We start from the raw sequence: 14,729 nt of genomic DNA on the forward strand, positions 1-14,729 counted from the left end.
AGACAAATAAAAAATTATTACTTAAGGCGGCAGTTAGCCTCAGTTCACATAAATGTGAATCGGATGCCTTTTGAACTACATCTGATTCACATGACATATGAACCAAACCGACATTCTATGGAGCCACTTCATTTTAAAAAGAGTCAGGTACAATTTTCAGTCCGGTTCAGGTGCGATTTCCAGTGTTATACTTTTTAAAAATTTGTACTGTGCTCTTTTTATAAATCGCAATGAAACCTTTCCCGCACATATGTGAACCCGGTCTTACAGTCTGCGGACTTGAAGGTATCGGTTTCATATCAGAGCATTTACATGAGTATCAGCACCGATACCAGGTATGGGTGCAACACTATAACTTAGTGATGTGCAAGGAGACTGAAGAGGTAAGCTAAGAAGTAGAGAGATAGATTTGTCACCAGCATAGAAATAGCATTGAAAGGTATGGATGGCTATCAACTTACCAAGAAAAAAAGGTATAGATAGAGCATAGAAGGAGTCCAAGGACTCATTTACAGAAAGAATAAGAGGAGAGGTGACGATGACGTTGCAGGTGACATTAAAGGACAGTATAGATAGGTAGGAGGAAAATTGAGATAAAACAGAGTCTTCAAGGCTAAGGGGGTGAAGTTTTTGAGGAGGAATACGTGATTAATTGTATCAAAGTCAGAAGAAAAGTCTAAATCCGCCGGATTTTGTCCGTCGGATTTTGTCCGATGGATTTTGTCCGACGGATTTTGTCCGAAACTGTTGCATACACACGGTCGGACAAAGTTGTCGGAAAATCCGACGTGATGGCGTTATTTCATTACGACGGGACTATGTTCACGCTAGTAGCCAATAGCTTTGGTGTAGGAATTTGATCTGAGCACGCGTGGCACTTTGTCCGATCGGAATACTCTACACATGATCGGAGTATGTCTGATCGGAGTATTTTGTCGGAAAATATTTCGAATAGAATATCCGACAAAACGCTCCGATCGGACACATTCCGACAGAATCTCCAACCGTGTGTACAAGATTAATAGTATGAGTAAAAAGTAGTGGACATTTGTTTTAGCAATTAGTAAGTCATTCATCACTTTTGGAAGGAAAGTTTCAGTGGATTGTTGTGTGCGGTAGCCAGACTATTATGGGTCGAGAAAGTTGTTATCAGGGAGGCAGCAGTTCAGGCAGTTGTAGACTATGTTTTCTATAAATTTGAAAGTAACAAGGAACACAATCCTGTTAAAAAGTAAACAATGTCAAACCTTTGCACAGTGAACAACAAAGCATCAGTCAGTTACTTTGATCTAACTGCCCCATTAACATGGGTTGCTTTCAATCCTATATATAATAATACAAAAATCCTTGGTGTGGAGGCCAGAATTCACCTACACATTTCATGACACCCAATCACTTCTGAAAGGATGATATAGAAGAGATTTATTTGCATTATACCGTGCTTGGTCCACATAGCTTAATTATAAAAACATTTTCCAATGTGGCAATCTGGAACAAGAGGCTTACAACATTCTCCGATGTAAATCCTGGGCAGGGGAGTCTCAGAGGCATAAGACAGAACAACTGACCAGTCCTGTTAGTACATATGAGCTGTTTGCCTTCTTATCTCTTCAAAAGGATTTCTTCTCAAATCTGTGTCTTTCATAAGGAAGGGGACATAGGTAGCAAGCCTATTTTTATTTTATTTTTTGTCCTACAGCAAGGTGTTCTACATGCAATTCCTGCCTTTCAAAAGCAAAATTACTGGGATATCACTAGAGAAGTACCAGCTACTTGCAGCCAGGGGGCACACCACTCCACATCGTCATGAGGGACACTGAGAGCCACTTTATCCAGAGTCATTTCTTTGTGTAAACTGCATACAAGACAGGAAGCAACCTATATTAATGGGGTGGTGAGATATAAGTAACTGATTCTATGTTGTTCACTGTGCAAAGACCTGATATGTTTTACGTTTAAAAAAAAAATAAAAAATTTCAGACGGAAAATGTTCGATGGAAGATTTTGTCCGAAATTCCAACCGTGTGTGGGCTCCATCGGACATTTTCCATCGGAATTTCTGTCACGCAAAATTTGAGATCTGGATCGCAAATTTTACGACAACAAAATCCGTTGTTGGAAATTCTGTTTGTGTGTACACAATTCCGATGCACAAAGTTCCATGCATGCTCAGAATCAAGCAGAAGAGCTGCACTGGCTATTGAACTTCATTTTTCTCGGCTCGTTGTATGTGTTGTATGTCATCGCATTCTTGACGTTCGAAATTTCCGACCAACTTTGTGTGACCGTGTGTATGCAAGACAAGTTTCAGCCAACACCTGTCGGAAAAAATCCATGGATTTTGTTGTCGGAATGTCCAATCAATGTCCGATTGTGTGTACGGGGCATAAGAGGACTGTGTTTTTAGATTATGTAATGGTATTTATTTTTATATTTTTGGATGTTTTTTGGGCACATTAATAGTCCCATGGTATATGTAGAATACAAATTTGTCCTTGGAGTAAAATTTTAAGAGGGATGATGGTACGTTGTAGCTACTCTTATCTAATTGTATTTACCATGACAATAGTAAATTAATAGTTGGTGGTGGTGGTCCATATACAAGGTGAAGTCTTGTATGGATTCAGTTTTACACCACACTCGCATGGCTTTTGAGATTTATGCCTTTTTGCCAGGGTTGCATTGGTCAAGGCCTAATTGTGTAGTGAATGAGGGAAGCGAAATGTGTCCAAGCAGGGTGAGGGTGCATTGTTGTAGACAGAAGTGACCAGGTCAAGGCAGGGCAGAGGTGAGATTTTGTTATGAAGGTCGTACAGTAGAGAAAAGAAGTGTTAAATTGGTGAAGGTTTCTACCAGTAACTGTTTGCTGGTTGAAGACAGGAGAGCATGAAACTGAAAAGGTTGTGATCAGAAAGAGGAAAAGGGGTGTTGGAGAGGTTCAGAGGTGGGAGTATTTAAGGTCAAGGGTGTTGCCATTAGAGTAAGTAGGAATGTGTGTCCATTGTGTGCAAAAGATGAGATTAGGTGGAGAAGTTAAGAGGTAGCCAGGGTGTTGGCATTACCATGGATGTCAAAGTCACCAAAAATAATAGTGGCCATTTCAGAAGAGAGAAAGTAGGGTAGCAGAAAAAGCCATCAAAGAAGCTTAACACTAGTCCTTGAGGACGATAAATCACAACAATACAAAAAAATATATATTTTCGAAATAGCTGAGGGCTAAATAGGCAGGTGAAGGAATACCTTCCCATAAGGAAATGCACTATGCTGAAGGATTTATCCACTTTTGTCCACTGGATCTGGGTGGGTGAGTGAGTCCAGTGGAGCTTACTATGGGAGAGGACAGCTGGAAAGGCAAACTCAGATCCCTGAAGCCAGGTTTCAGTAACAGCAAGGAGGTTAAGGGAGTTGGAAAACAAAAGGTTATGGACACAGATGAGCTTGTTGCAGACAATGCAGGCAATTTAGGGGGCATATAAGAAGGGGAAACTTGTTCTTGAAAGCAGGGGAACAGAAATTAGAGAGTGTGGTTTGCATCAGCTGACAGTGAAAGGAGGGTGCTAGGTGTGGGAGCAAAAGATAGCGGAGGAGGGCCAAGATTGGGGAATATCTCCCTAGAAGTTAGGGGATGCAGACAGACAAGGGAGGTAAGATGGGAGTGAGGTTTATATGAGTACACACAACCCAGTGACCTGGAGGTTAAATCATTATGTGGATTGAAAATTATCAGGGGAAATGAGCGCAGTAAAAGTGGGGTAGGAATAAGGACGAATTATATTTATATGTTGTGGGGTTGAAAAAGGGTACAGGAACTGAGAGTGAAAAAAGCAAGGTAGAGATTGCATATTACAGGATAGAGAGAGTAGGGAACATATTGGGAATAAAAGACCTGGGTGGAGAAATAAAGTTTCCCTTGCAGTCTGTTTGGAGTGGATCACTGTTGTTTGTAGATGCTTACTTGTTTCTGCCTTAGTTGAACTGGATTGGTAGGGCTCATGCACCTGGCTGCGGCATGCAAGAGTGTACAGAACCTGCCTTAAATCGTCCTTGGGAGCCATATCTACTGTGTACGGCCACCCATAGAAAGCAGTTACAGAAATAGTTGTTTGAGGGTACATGCCAGTATTTGCATAAAGACAGACAACCCTGGATGCAGAATGACTGTGTCAAGGGTTGTATATCTGTGCCCATTTACGTTTATGCAAGTACCAGAGTATACCCGCATACAGCTGCATACTGTAATTGCTTTTCATGGGTGTACTCAGCAACTGGGGCTCCCAGGTTCTGTATGCTTTTGCATGCTGTATGGCCCCCTTGCTGTGTGCATGACATCTTACATTTCCATGCTACTTGTACAGAAATAATACATAGGCACAGGGGTCAAGTCCTGGAGAAAAAAGTGTGGGAACTCCCACCCAAGATACACTCCCCCACCAAAAAAAAAAAAAAAATTGATACGCTCATATGCACGAACGCTTCAAAAGTGGTATTTTTCATCCAATTTTTGCATTATGTGTATGAAGCTTAACTGTTAGTACATAAAAAAAATCAATCCTCAATAAACATAAATCCGGTAATTCTCTGAATAATCAGCATTCACTCAATTGTGCTTCCATGCAAATGTGAACATCATGTTCTGATCTTTATTGGGGGATGTTATTTTGTATATAGAGTGTTTATGTGGTGAGTTTACACTTTTCATTGAACAGAGTTTGCATAACACAGGGTTAAAAGAAAAGGTCATAAATGAACTGCACATTATTTGGACAGAATGCTTGGGGAGATAGTGATGTGTTCCTGCTTAGGAGATGTATGTTAGCTTGGGGGGGGGGGGGGGCTGCAAACTCTGCAGGGGCTCCAACACACACTCACTGCTATTCCAACTCTTCACATATTTCCACATAAACTTCCCTCCTGGCATTCAACTTTGTCAGGTATTGTGCTCAGCTTACCACCCAAAACTGATGTTTTGGGTGGTAAGCTGACCCTTCAGCTCACCTCTCTCCCTGCATGTCCTGTGAGCAGAATAGCTGATCTACCCGTCAGCTACACCTAGACCTGATCTACCCGTCAGCTACACCTAGACCTGATCTACCCGTCAGCTACACTTAGGCCTGATCTACCCGTCAGCTACACCTAGACCTGATCTACCCGTCAGCTACACCTAGACCTGATCTACCCGTCAGCTACACCTAGACCTGATCTACCTGTCAGCTACACCTAGGCCTGATCTACCCATCAGCTACACCTAGGCCTGATCTACCCGTCAGCTACACCTAGACCTGATCTACCCGTCAGCTACACCTAGGCCTGATCTACCCGTCAGCTACACCTAGGCCTGATCTACCCGTCAGCTACACCTAGGCCTGATCTACCCGTCAGCTACACCTAGGCCGGATCTACCCGTCAGCTAGCTGTGATTGACAGGTAGATCGAAGCGCAAGCTTTCATGGGGCCTCCTACTGGCAATGCCTGAATGGTCAGGTGTGCGGCACTTACTATTGCGAGCTGTGTCGGCGGCTGCTGGTGTAGCACCTTCCACACAGCTCACATACTTCAAAGTCTTGCAGGACATGGCTGCTAACGGGAACTGAGTTCCTGTTGTGTAAAAAGTACAGGAACTCAGTTCCCATGCGTTCCCGCAGGACTTGAGCCCTGCATAGGCATAAATAATAATTGGTTGTGCTTATGCTCCCTGGCTTGTTCTTACCCCATAAGTTGTTCTTTATTGAAAAATGAGTTGGGGGGGGGGGGGGGTTGTCAATTAATAAATTAAAAACTGATAGGAGATCATTTCCTTCTCCATACTTAAGAGGAGAGGGAGGTTCTGGCTTTTTATCAGCACTCAATTGAAAAGCCTGCACCCTTTACTGCCTTTCTTCTTATCAGTAACAAACTCCATACAAATTACTTAGCACTAGAAAATGATACTGTATTCTCTAAAAGAGGTGGAACTGGGAGGTGGGTTAGGGGTGGAACCAAGGAACATTGCTCGGAGGTGGGTAGAGGGTAGAGTCAAGGGGTGACTCGGAAGGGAGGAATTCCTGCACATATTCTCTGAGAAAAAAAGCCCTGCATCTAACACTACCCTCCTCTCAGACTGACAATTTTGCTGTCCGGAGGCACCCCTGTGCTCATTCATCCAGAGTGTACGCACTATAATACAAGACATGTGTTACTAGCCAGCTCACCAGGTGAAAACAGAAGGAAAAAAATCTTAAAAAACCAAAACAAATGCAGTCAGCATTGGTAAGCCATAATTGAGCAGGGCCCTCTGATTCCTACTGTATTAAGTTGTATTGTAACTGTACTGTCGTTGTAAAGCACTGCACAAACTGTTGGCGCTATATAAATTCTGTATAATAATATCAAATTTTTTGGTTTTGGGTTTAATACCGCTCTAAGAAAAATAAGAGCTCCACACCAATATGCACTACTGTTCATTGGGAAAAATCCTCACCACCATGCTTTCCATAGTCTTGGTGCGGTTCACATAGACAAGTATGATCCGATGGTCACACACTATTCTTGACGTCGTCCTGCTCATGTCAGGGCTCAGAATGAGAATAATCAGAAGATAAATTCCTAAAGGGAAAAAATATATACATACTTAATTTAATAGTTCTGCCATTTATGTTACTGTAGTACAGTGTTTCTTTAATGATCATAAATCAGTGTGGGAAAGGAGTTGCAATAGGAGCTATTTGTGCCAGGGCTTCTATTAATGCTTTTCCTAGAAAACAATTAGAAGGTTCCAAGTGGTTTGTGGAAATGCTTGTTAGGATTTGGCAGCATTTACAGACATGTTTATATTCACACTTTTTTTGATGTGGTGCAGTTTACAGGCTAAACTACATATAGAGAGTTCCATGTGTTTGTTTTGAATTGTACCATTCTTCCTAATGTTCATGTGTTACTGCAGTTTTCCACAGTTTCCTTACTGCATCTCCTATAAAAATGAAAGGTCCTACATGGAAAAAGTCACTATATGTGGATTTTTCATGTATTTCAGTGTATGAGGCTGCTTACAAAATTCAGGCGGTACCCTGCATATGCACATGTATGTATATAAAAGGCAGAAAAGGCTAATAATCCACTGAAATGCTTGAAGAAGAATCCAGGTAATTGCAATTTTCTCCATGATGCTAGTTAATGTTTTTCCTTTTCCTCATGAAAACCCCTTCTTGGCACATGCTCTGTATTGATCAGTAAATAATTTACTCCAGGATCGATTTGTTTACAACTAGCCTGTTCGGTTTTCCCAAATGATCAGCGCTGCCGGCTATAGCCAACAACACTGATCATTGTATTCTGCCAGCAAATGAGGTGGAATGAGGGACAGAGGGACATTGCTCCAAATCGGGGACAGTTGGAAGCTATGTGTGTGGATGGGGGATCGATTCATTTTTTCACATTCAACCTGCTCATGAATCATGTATGGCTTGCCTTAAGCTACGTTTAGCCCTGGGTGTCCGCAGAACTTTTTTCGGGGGGGGGGGGGGGGGCATCGTTTTAAGGTCACTCATGCTCTGCCCCTTTTGAGAATGTCATGAAGGGGAGGAGCTTAGTCATCATATAAAGCACAGGATTGCAAAGGTTTGAGAAACCTGACGCAAAAGCTTAATAGAAGGACCAAACTGTCATTGTCTGATCAGCAATTTCTAATCTGTTTTTAATCCCTACCCTGCCACACCTCTAAATCTGCCCCTAAACATGCCCTCATAATATATCTCATGAAATGATACTGTTAAATGTTTTATGCAGAATTAAGTTCCAAAAATAAATATTAACAACAAGTTTAACAATATTAACATAAAGCATATCAGTGCCCATCAGTGCAGCCTCATCAGTGCCCATCAGTGCAGCCAGTCAGTGCCCATCAGTATAGTCCCATTGGTGCAGCTTCATAGCACCCATCAGTGCAGCCCCATCAGTGCAGCTAATCAGTTCTGTCTCATCAGTGGCCATCAGGGCCACTTTATCAGTGGCCATCAGTGCAGCCTATTATTGCCCATCAGTGCAGCCTATCAGTGACCATCAGTGCAGTATCCCATTGCCCATCATTGCAGCCTATAATTGCCCATCAGTGCCCCTCAGTGCAGCCTATCATTGCCCTCAGTGCAGCCTATCATTGCCCATCAGTGCAGCATATAATTTCCCATCAGTGCAGCCTATTAGTACCCACCAATGTAGCCTATCAGTGCCCACAAGTGCAGCGCATCATTGGCCATCAGTCCAGCCTATCAGTTCCCACCAGTGCAGTGCATCATTGCCCATCAGTGCAGCGTATCATTGCCCATCAGTGCAGCGTATCATTGCCCATCAGTGCAGCGTATCATTGCCCATCAGTGCAGCATATCATTGCCCATCAGTGCAGGATATCATTGGCCATCAGTGCAGCGTATCATTGCCCATCAGTGCAGCGTATCATTGCCCATCAGTGCAGCATATTATTGCCCATCAGTGCAGCATATCATTGCCCATCAGTGCAATGTATCATTGCCCGTCAGTGCAACGTATCATTGTCCATCAGTGCAGCAGATGATTGCCCATCAGTGTAGCATATGATTTCCCATCAGTGCAGCATATTATTAGCCATCATTGCAGCATATCAGTATTCATCAATGCAGCCTATCATTGCCCAAATGTGCAGCCTCATTAGTGCCCAACAATGCATCAGGAAGGAATCAGGAGGATCTGCCAGCCGGATGACACAGAGTGGATATCTCCCGTTGAGACAGGGCTTGTAAATGAATCAAAATAATGAAGGAAAATACTGCGCCACCACACTCAATAAATGAACTGCTGACATTGCAATAAGACAAATTGTGTAAAGCGAGTGGTACGAATTTAAGTGCAGCGCTAAATAACTAGTGACATGTAATAATACAAACATATAGGTGACAGTGCACAATTAAACATCCATAAATGGAATTGCCTGTAAAGCAAGACTAGTATGCAAAATAGTGAGACGACATATATATATATATACAGTGGTGTGAAAAAGTGTTTGCCCCCTTCCTCATTTCCTGTTCCTTTGCATGTTTGTCACACTTAAGTGTTTCGGAACATCAAACCAATTTAAACAATAGTCAAAGACAACACAAGTAAACACAAAATGCAATTTGTAAATGAAGGTGTTTATTATTAAAGGTGAAAAAAAATCCAAACCATCATGGCCCTGTGTGAAAAAGTGATTGCCCCCTAAACCTAATAACTGGTTGGGCCACCCTTAGCAGCAACAACTGCAACCAAGCGTTTGCGATAACGTGCAATGAGGCTTTTACAGCGTCCTGGAGGAATTTTGGCCCACTCATCTTTGCAGAATTGTCCTAATTCAGTTACATTAGAGGGTTTTCGAGCATGAACGGCCTTTTTAAGGTCATACCACAACATCTCAATAGGATTCAGGTCAGGACTTTGGCTAGGCCACTCCAAAGTCTTCATTTTGTTTTTCTTCAGCCATTCGGTGGTGGACTTGCTGGTGTGTTTAGGATCATTGTCCTGCTGCAGAACCCAAGTTCGTTTCAGCTTGAGTACACGAACAGATGGTCGGACATTCTCCTTCAGGATCTCTTGGTAGACAGCAGAATTCATAGTTCCTTTTATCACGGCAAGTCTTCCAGGTCCTGAAGCAGCAAAACAGCCCCAGACCATCACACTACCACCACCATATTTTACTGTTGGTATAATGTTCTTTTTATGAAATGCAGTGTTCCTTCTACGCCAGATATACTTGGACACACACCTTCCAAAGAGTTCCACTTTTGTCTCATCGGTCCACAGAATGTTGTCCCAAAAGTCTTGGGGATCATCAAGATGTGTTGTGGAGAAATTGAGAGGAGCTTTGATGTTCTTTTTGCTCAGCAGTGGTTTTCTCCTTGGAACTCTGCCATGCAGGCCATTTTTGCCCAGTCTTTTCCTGATGGTGGAGGCATGAACGCTGACCTTAACTGAGGCAAGTGAGGCCTGCAGTTCCTTGGACGTTGTTGTGGGGTCTTTTGTGACCTCTTGGATGAGTCGTCGCTGCACTCTTGGGGCAATTTTGGGTGGCCGGCCACTCCTGGGAAGGTTCATCACTGTTCCATGTCTTCGCCATTTGTGGATAATGGCTCTCACTGTGGTTCGCTGGATTCCCAAAGCTTTGGAAATGGCTTTATAACCCTTTCCAGACTGATAGATCTCAATTACTTTCTTTCTCAATTGTTCCTGAATTTCTTTGGGTCTCGGCATGATGTGTAGCTTTTAAGGATCTTCTGGTGGACCTTACTGTGTCAAGCAGCTCCTAGTTAAGTGATGCCTTGATTGTGAACAGGTGTGGCAATAATCAGGCCTGGGTGTGGCTAGAGAAATTGAACTCAGGTGTGGACAACCACAGTTATAGTATGTTTTAACAAGGGGGCAATCACTTTTTCACACAGGGCCATGATGGTTTGGATTTTTTTTCACCTTTAATAATAAACACCTTCATTTACAAATTGCATTTTGTGTTTACTTGTGTTGTCCTTGACTATTGTTTATATTGGTTTGATGTTCCGAAACACTTAAGTGTGACAAACATGCAAAGGAACAGGAAATGAGAATGGGGGCAAACACTTTTTCACACCACTGTATATATATATAAACATAATGAGAACCATAATGTCCATTAAATTACGTCAAAAGACACTTGGATGAGTCCATAATGAAAAAAATGAATTTTTCAAACGGAGCAAGATAAGTAAATATTCAGACTTCCAGCCAAAGACAACCAACAGAGGTAAGTGCTTGATTCAGTAGAGAAACCAATTCACCATCAAATGTGCTACAGCCACAGGTGAAGGTAATAGGGTACTTTTACCAAATGGTGTGGGCCAGCAGCAGAGAGTCGAATAAGCAAAACTGATGAGGTCTTTAGGGTCATAGGGACCAGCATGTGGGTTGTATAGCAGTGCAGATTCAGCAATCAAACTTTCTGGGACCAGCATCAAGAAAGACTAACGTTCCAAGCTCAGCCTATAGAGACTCATTGGCTCCACCAATCAACAGGAAGGAGTCATACAGGAAAAAAAGGATCGCCACATAGTATGAAATCTTTGGCTAAATATGTATTAAATAAAGTATTGCACTTACATCAATGTAAATAAAAACAGGCCTTTGTATAATGTGATCACAAGGAGAAGAACGCTGTGTTGTGGAGTCAGCATGGTACATTTTGTCTACCAAGACATCAACTACCAAGTCATACCCCAGATGATGTCATGGTAGACAAAACGTGTTGGTCCTGGCTCCTCACCCCTGCCAAGTGCCCCCAATAACAAGGCTCTTGCTATGATGGCACTCAGGCAGGTTCACTCCTGAGCCACGCTCCTGTGAATGGACATTGTCCTTTCACACACAGATTGCAGCTTGACCCCCTCCCCCCAGTGGCTCACTGGCTCTGATTGACAGCAGAAATGGCACCTGCTGTTGTGTGAGTCAATGAGGAGCGAGGCCTGGGAGAGGCGCTGGATTTTGGAACCACTTTAAGAAAATCTATTACCATTAATCATAAAACACCCAAAAATCCTTCTAACTTGCACCTATTTTGTATTCTCCAAAATTACCCAAGGACCATTTGTAGACTAGTTTTTAGCATAATGTGTGACACCCAATATGCCTAATTGTCAACAAAGTTTTAATTAGCCTCCAAACAGGGAGACTTGCATACACATTTCTCCCCCTCAGAATCGGAGCTGTTTATGCTTTTCAGCAGGGGTCTCCAAACCTTCTAAACAAAGGGCCAGTTTACTTCAGACTCTCTGGGGGCTGGAATGTGGCGAGTGTGACTAAAAAATTAGTGGACAATGCATTGGTATTAGTGGAAGGAATAGTGCCAATTGTTGGTATCAGTGGAAGGAATAGTGCCCCATCATTGGTGTCAGTGGGAGGAATGATGTCCCATTGTTGGTGTCAGTGTGAGAAATCCTTTGTATTAGGAGGAGGAATAGTGCCAATCATTGATATTAGGGGAAGGAATAGTGCCTCATCATTGGTGTCAGTGGAAGGAATGGTGACCCATTGTTGGTGTGCAAATACTGTATCAATTATATTTTGTACTTATATCATTTGTATCATTTGTGGTGTTTGGTTTTTTTGCTTTTTTCTGACAAATGTGACCATATTCTGGTAAATAAAAGTCTATGACTCTGTATTTGTATTCTGTATATTTGCAGAAAAAAAAGTAGAAAAATAATTTTAAAACATATTTTGCTTCCTCTCTATGACTCTTTACAAAATGATTGTGCCTAAAATAAAATCTCTGTACAGTAAAATGTATTCTACAGTGCCCTGAAAAAGTATTCATACCCCTTAAAATTTTCCACATTTTGTCATGTTACAACAAAAAACCTAAATGTATTTTATTGGGATTGTGATAGACCAACACAAAGGGGCACATAATTGTGAAGTGAAAGGAAAATGATAAATGGTTTTAATTTTTTTTTTACAAATATATATGTGAAAAGTGTGGCATGTTTTTTTTTTTTTGTATTAGCCCCCTTTACTCTGATACCACTAACTAAAATCTAGTGGAACCAATTGCCTTCAGAAGTCAATTTAATTAGTAAATGGAGTCCACCTGTGTATAATTTAATCTCAGTATAACTACAGCTGTTATGTGAAGCCCTCAGAGGTTTGTTAGAGAACCTTAGTGAACAAACAGCATCATAAAGACCAACAAACACAACAGACAGGTTAGAAATAAAGTCGTGGAGATGTTTAAAGCAGGGTTAGGTTATAAAAAATATCCCAAGCTTTGAACATATCACAGGCCACAGTTCAATCCATCACCTGAAAATGGAAAGAATATTGCACAACTGCAAACCTACCAAAATATGGCCGTCCACCTAAACTGACATGCCGATCAAGGAGAGCATTAATCAGAGAAGCAGCCAAGAGGCCCACAAATCTACAAACCTGGCCTTTATGGAAGAGGGGCAAGAAAAATACATTTTTGAAAGAAAGCCACAAGAAGTCCCATTTACAGTTTGCGAGAAGCCATGTGGGGGACACAGCAAACATGTGGAAGAAGGTGCTCTGGTGAAATGAGCCCAAAATGTAACATTTTGGCCTAAAAGCAAAGCGCTATGTATGGCCGAAAACCAACACTGCCTATCCAGGTGGCAGCATCATGTTATGGGGATGCTTTTCTTCAGCAGGAACAGGGAAGCTGGTCAGAGATGATGGGAAGATGGCTGGAGCCAAATACAGGGAAATCTTAGAAGAAAACCTGTAAGCCCTTGTACACACGGTCGGAGATTCCGACAGAATGTGTCCTATCGGACCGTTTTTTCGGAAAATCCGACTGTGTGTGGTCTCCATCAAACTGTTTCCGTTGGAGTATCGAACGGACCAAGTTTTCCAACTTGTCCGTAAAATTTTCTGACAAAATGCTCCGATCGGACATACTCCGATTATGTGTAGCCTACTCGACGGACAAAGTGCCACGGATGCTCAGATCAAATTCCTAGACCAAAGCTATTGGCTACTAGCCTGAACGTAGTCCCGTCGTAACGAAATAACGTCATCACGTTATGTACAATCGGATTTTCCGACAACTTTGTCCGACCATGTGTATGCAACAGTTTCAGGCAAAATCCGTCGGACAAAATCCATTTGGTTGTCAGAATGTCCGACCGTGTGTACAAGGGCTTAGAGTCTGAAAAAGGCTTGAGACTGGGGCAGAGGTTCACCTTCCAGCAGGACAACGACCCTAAACATACAGCCAGAGCTACAATGAAATGATTTTGCTCATAGTATATTCATGTGTTAAAATGGCCCAGTCAAAGTCCAGACCTAAATCCAATTGAGAATCTGTGGGAAGACTTGAAAATTGTTGTTCAATCAGAAGGCGCTGGAGTGCAGAGATGCACGAGCGCCGAGAAGTCTTTGCTGGCAGCAGGATGGCTAGAACCGATAGTGCTGGTGAAGACACAGGAAAGCTTCAGCAGAAGACCAACAGGTGGCAGCAGGTGCAGATGACAGCAGCAAGTAGCAAGGTCAAGCAGGTAGGGTCATAAACGGCAGATGGAATCGGGTACTGGGTTCAGGCAGGATCATAGTAAGGAACAAGCCATGTCAAGTGGGATCAGCGGTGCAGGTGCCAGGGAGAAGACAGGAGATTGGTCACAGGACAAGCCGAGGTCAGTACAGGCAGAGTTCAAGGGGTGGTCAAGGGAAGCAGGAATCAGGACACAGGTTCACAGGAGACAGGATACTCAGGAGCTGATGACAAAACAGCACTGGGCAAAGTACTGGCTGGACTTAAATAGATTAGCTTGCCACCAGCGCCGGCGCACGCGGATGAGAGCAAGCCCTGGCGCGCGCGGGTGCGCTCCCATTCGTGCATGCGCACATTCGCTCCCATTTGTGCATGCGCACATCTATGAGCCATAGCTTGGTTTCTATGCGCAACAGGAATGAGCGTTCTTCTGCGCCTCAGGAGTCTTCTGGGGGGACGAGACTGTCCGCTGGTGGGTGCATCCTGACAAAGGTTCTGTGGGCCTCTTCTATGAACTCTGATCTTTAGTTCTTTCCATAGATTTTCTATTGGATTCAAGTCAGGTGATTGGCTGGGCCATTCTAGCAGCTTTATTTTCTTTCTTTGAAACCATTTGAGAATTTCCTTGGCTTTGTGTTTGGGATCATTGTCTTGCTGAAATGTCCACCCTTTCATCTTCAGCATCCTGGTAGGTGGCAGCAGATTTTAATCA

At 42.7% G+C, this 14,729-nt stretch overlaps 1 protein-coding gene across 1 annotated transcript in view; it reads right to left on the reverse strand.

Moving 5' to 3' along the window:
• The window catches only part of LOC143988288 (uncharacterized), a 44,482-nt gene that overhangs the window by 13,227 nt on the left and 16,526 nt on the right, over positions 1-14,729 (reverse strand). The window contains exon 2 of the mRNA XM_077487741.1: positions 6,458-6,582. Coding sequence (XP_077343867.1) covers positions 6,458-6,582 — 125 coding nt within the window. The remainder of the gene's footprint in view (positions 1-6,457; positions 6,583-14,729) is intronic.

Source organism: Lithobates pipiens, unplaced genomic scaffold (assembly GCF_037356315.1).
Source record: "Lithobates pipiens isolate NorthernLeopardFrog02 unplaced genomic scaffold, aLitPip1_a1.2 Scaffold_18, whole genome shotgun sequence".
Lineage (NCBI taxonomy): Eukaryota > Metazoa > Chordata > Amphibia > Anura > Ranidae > Lithobates > Lithobates pipiens.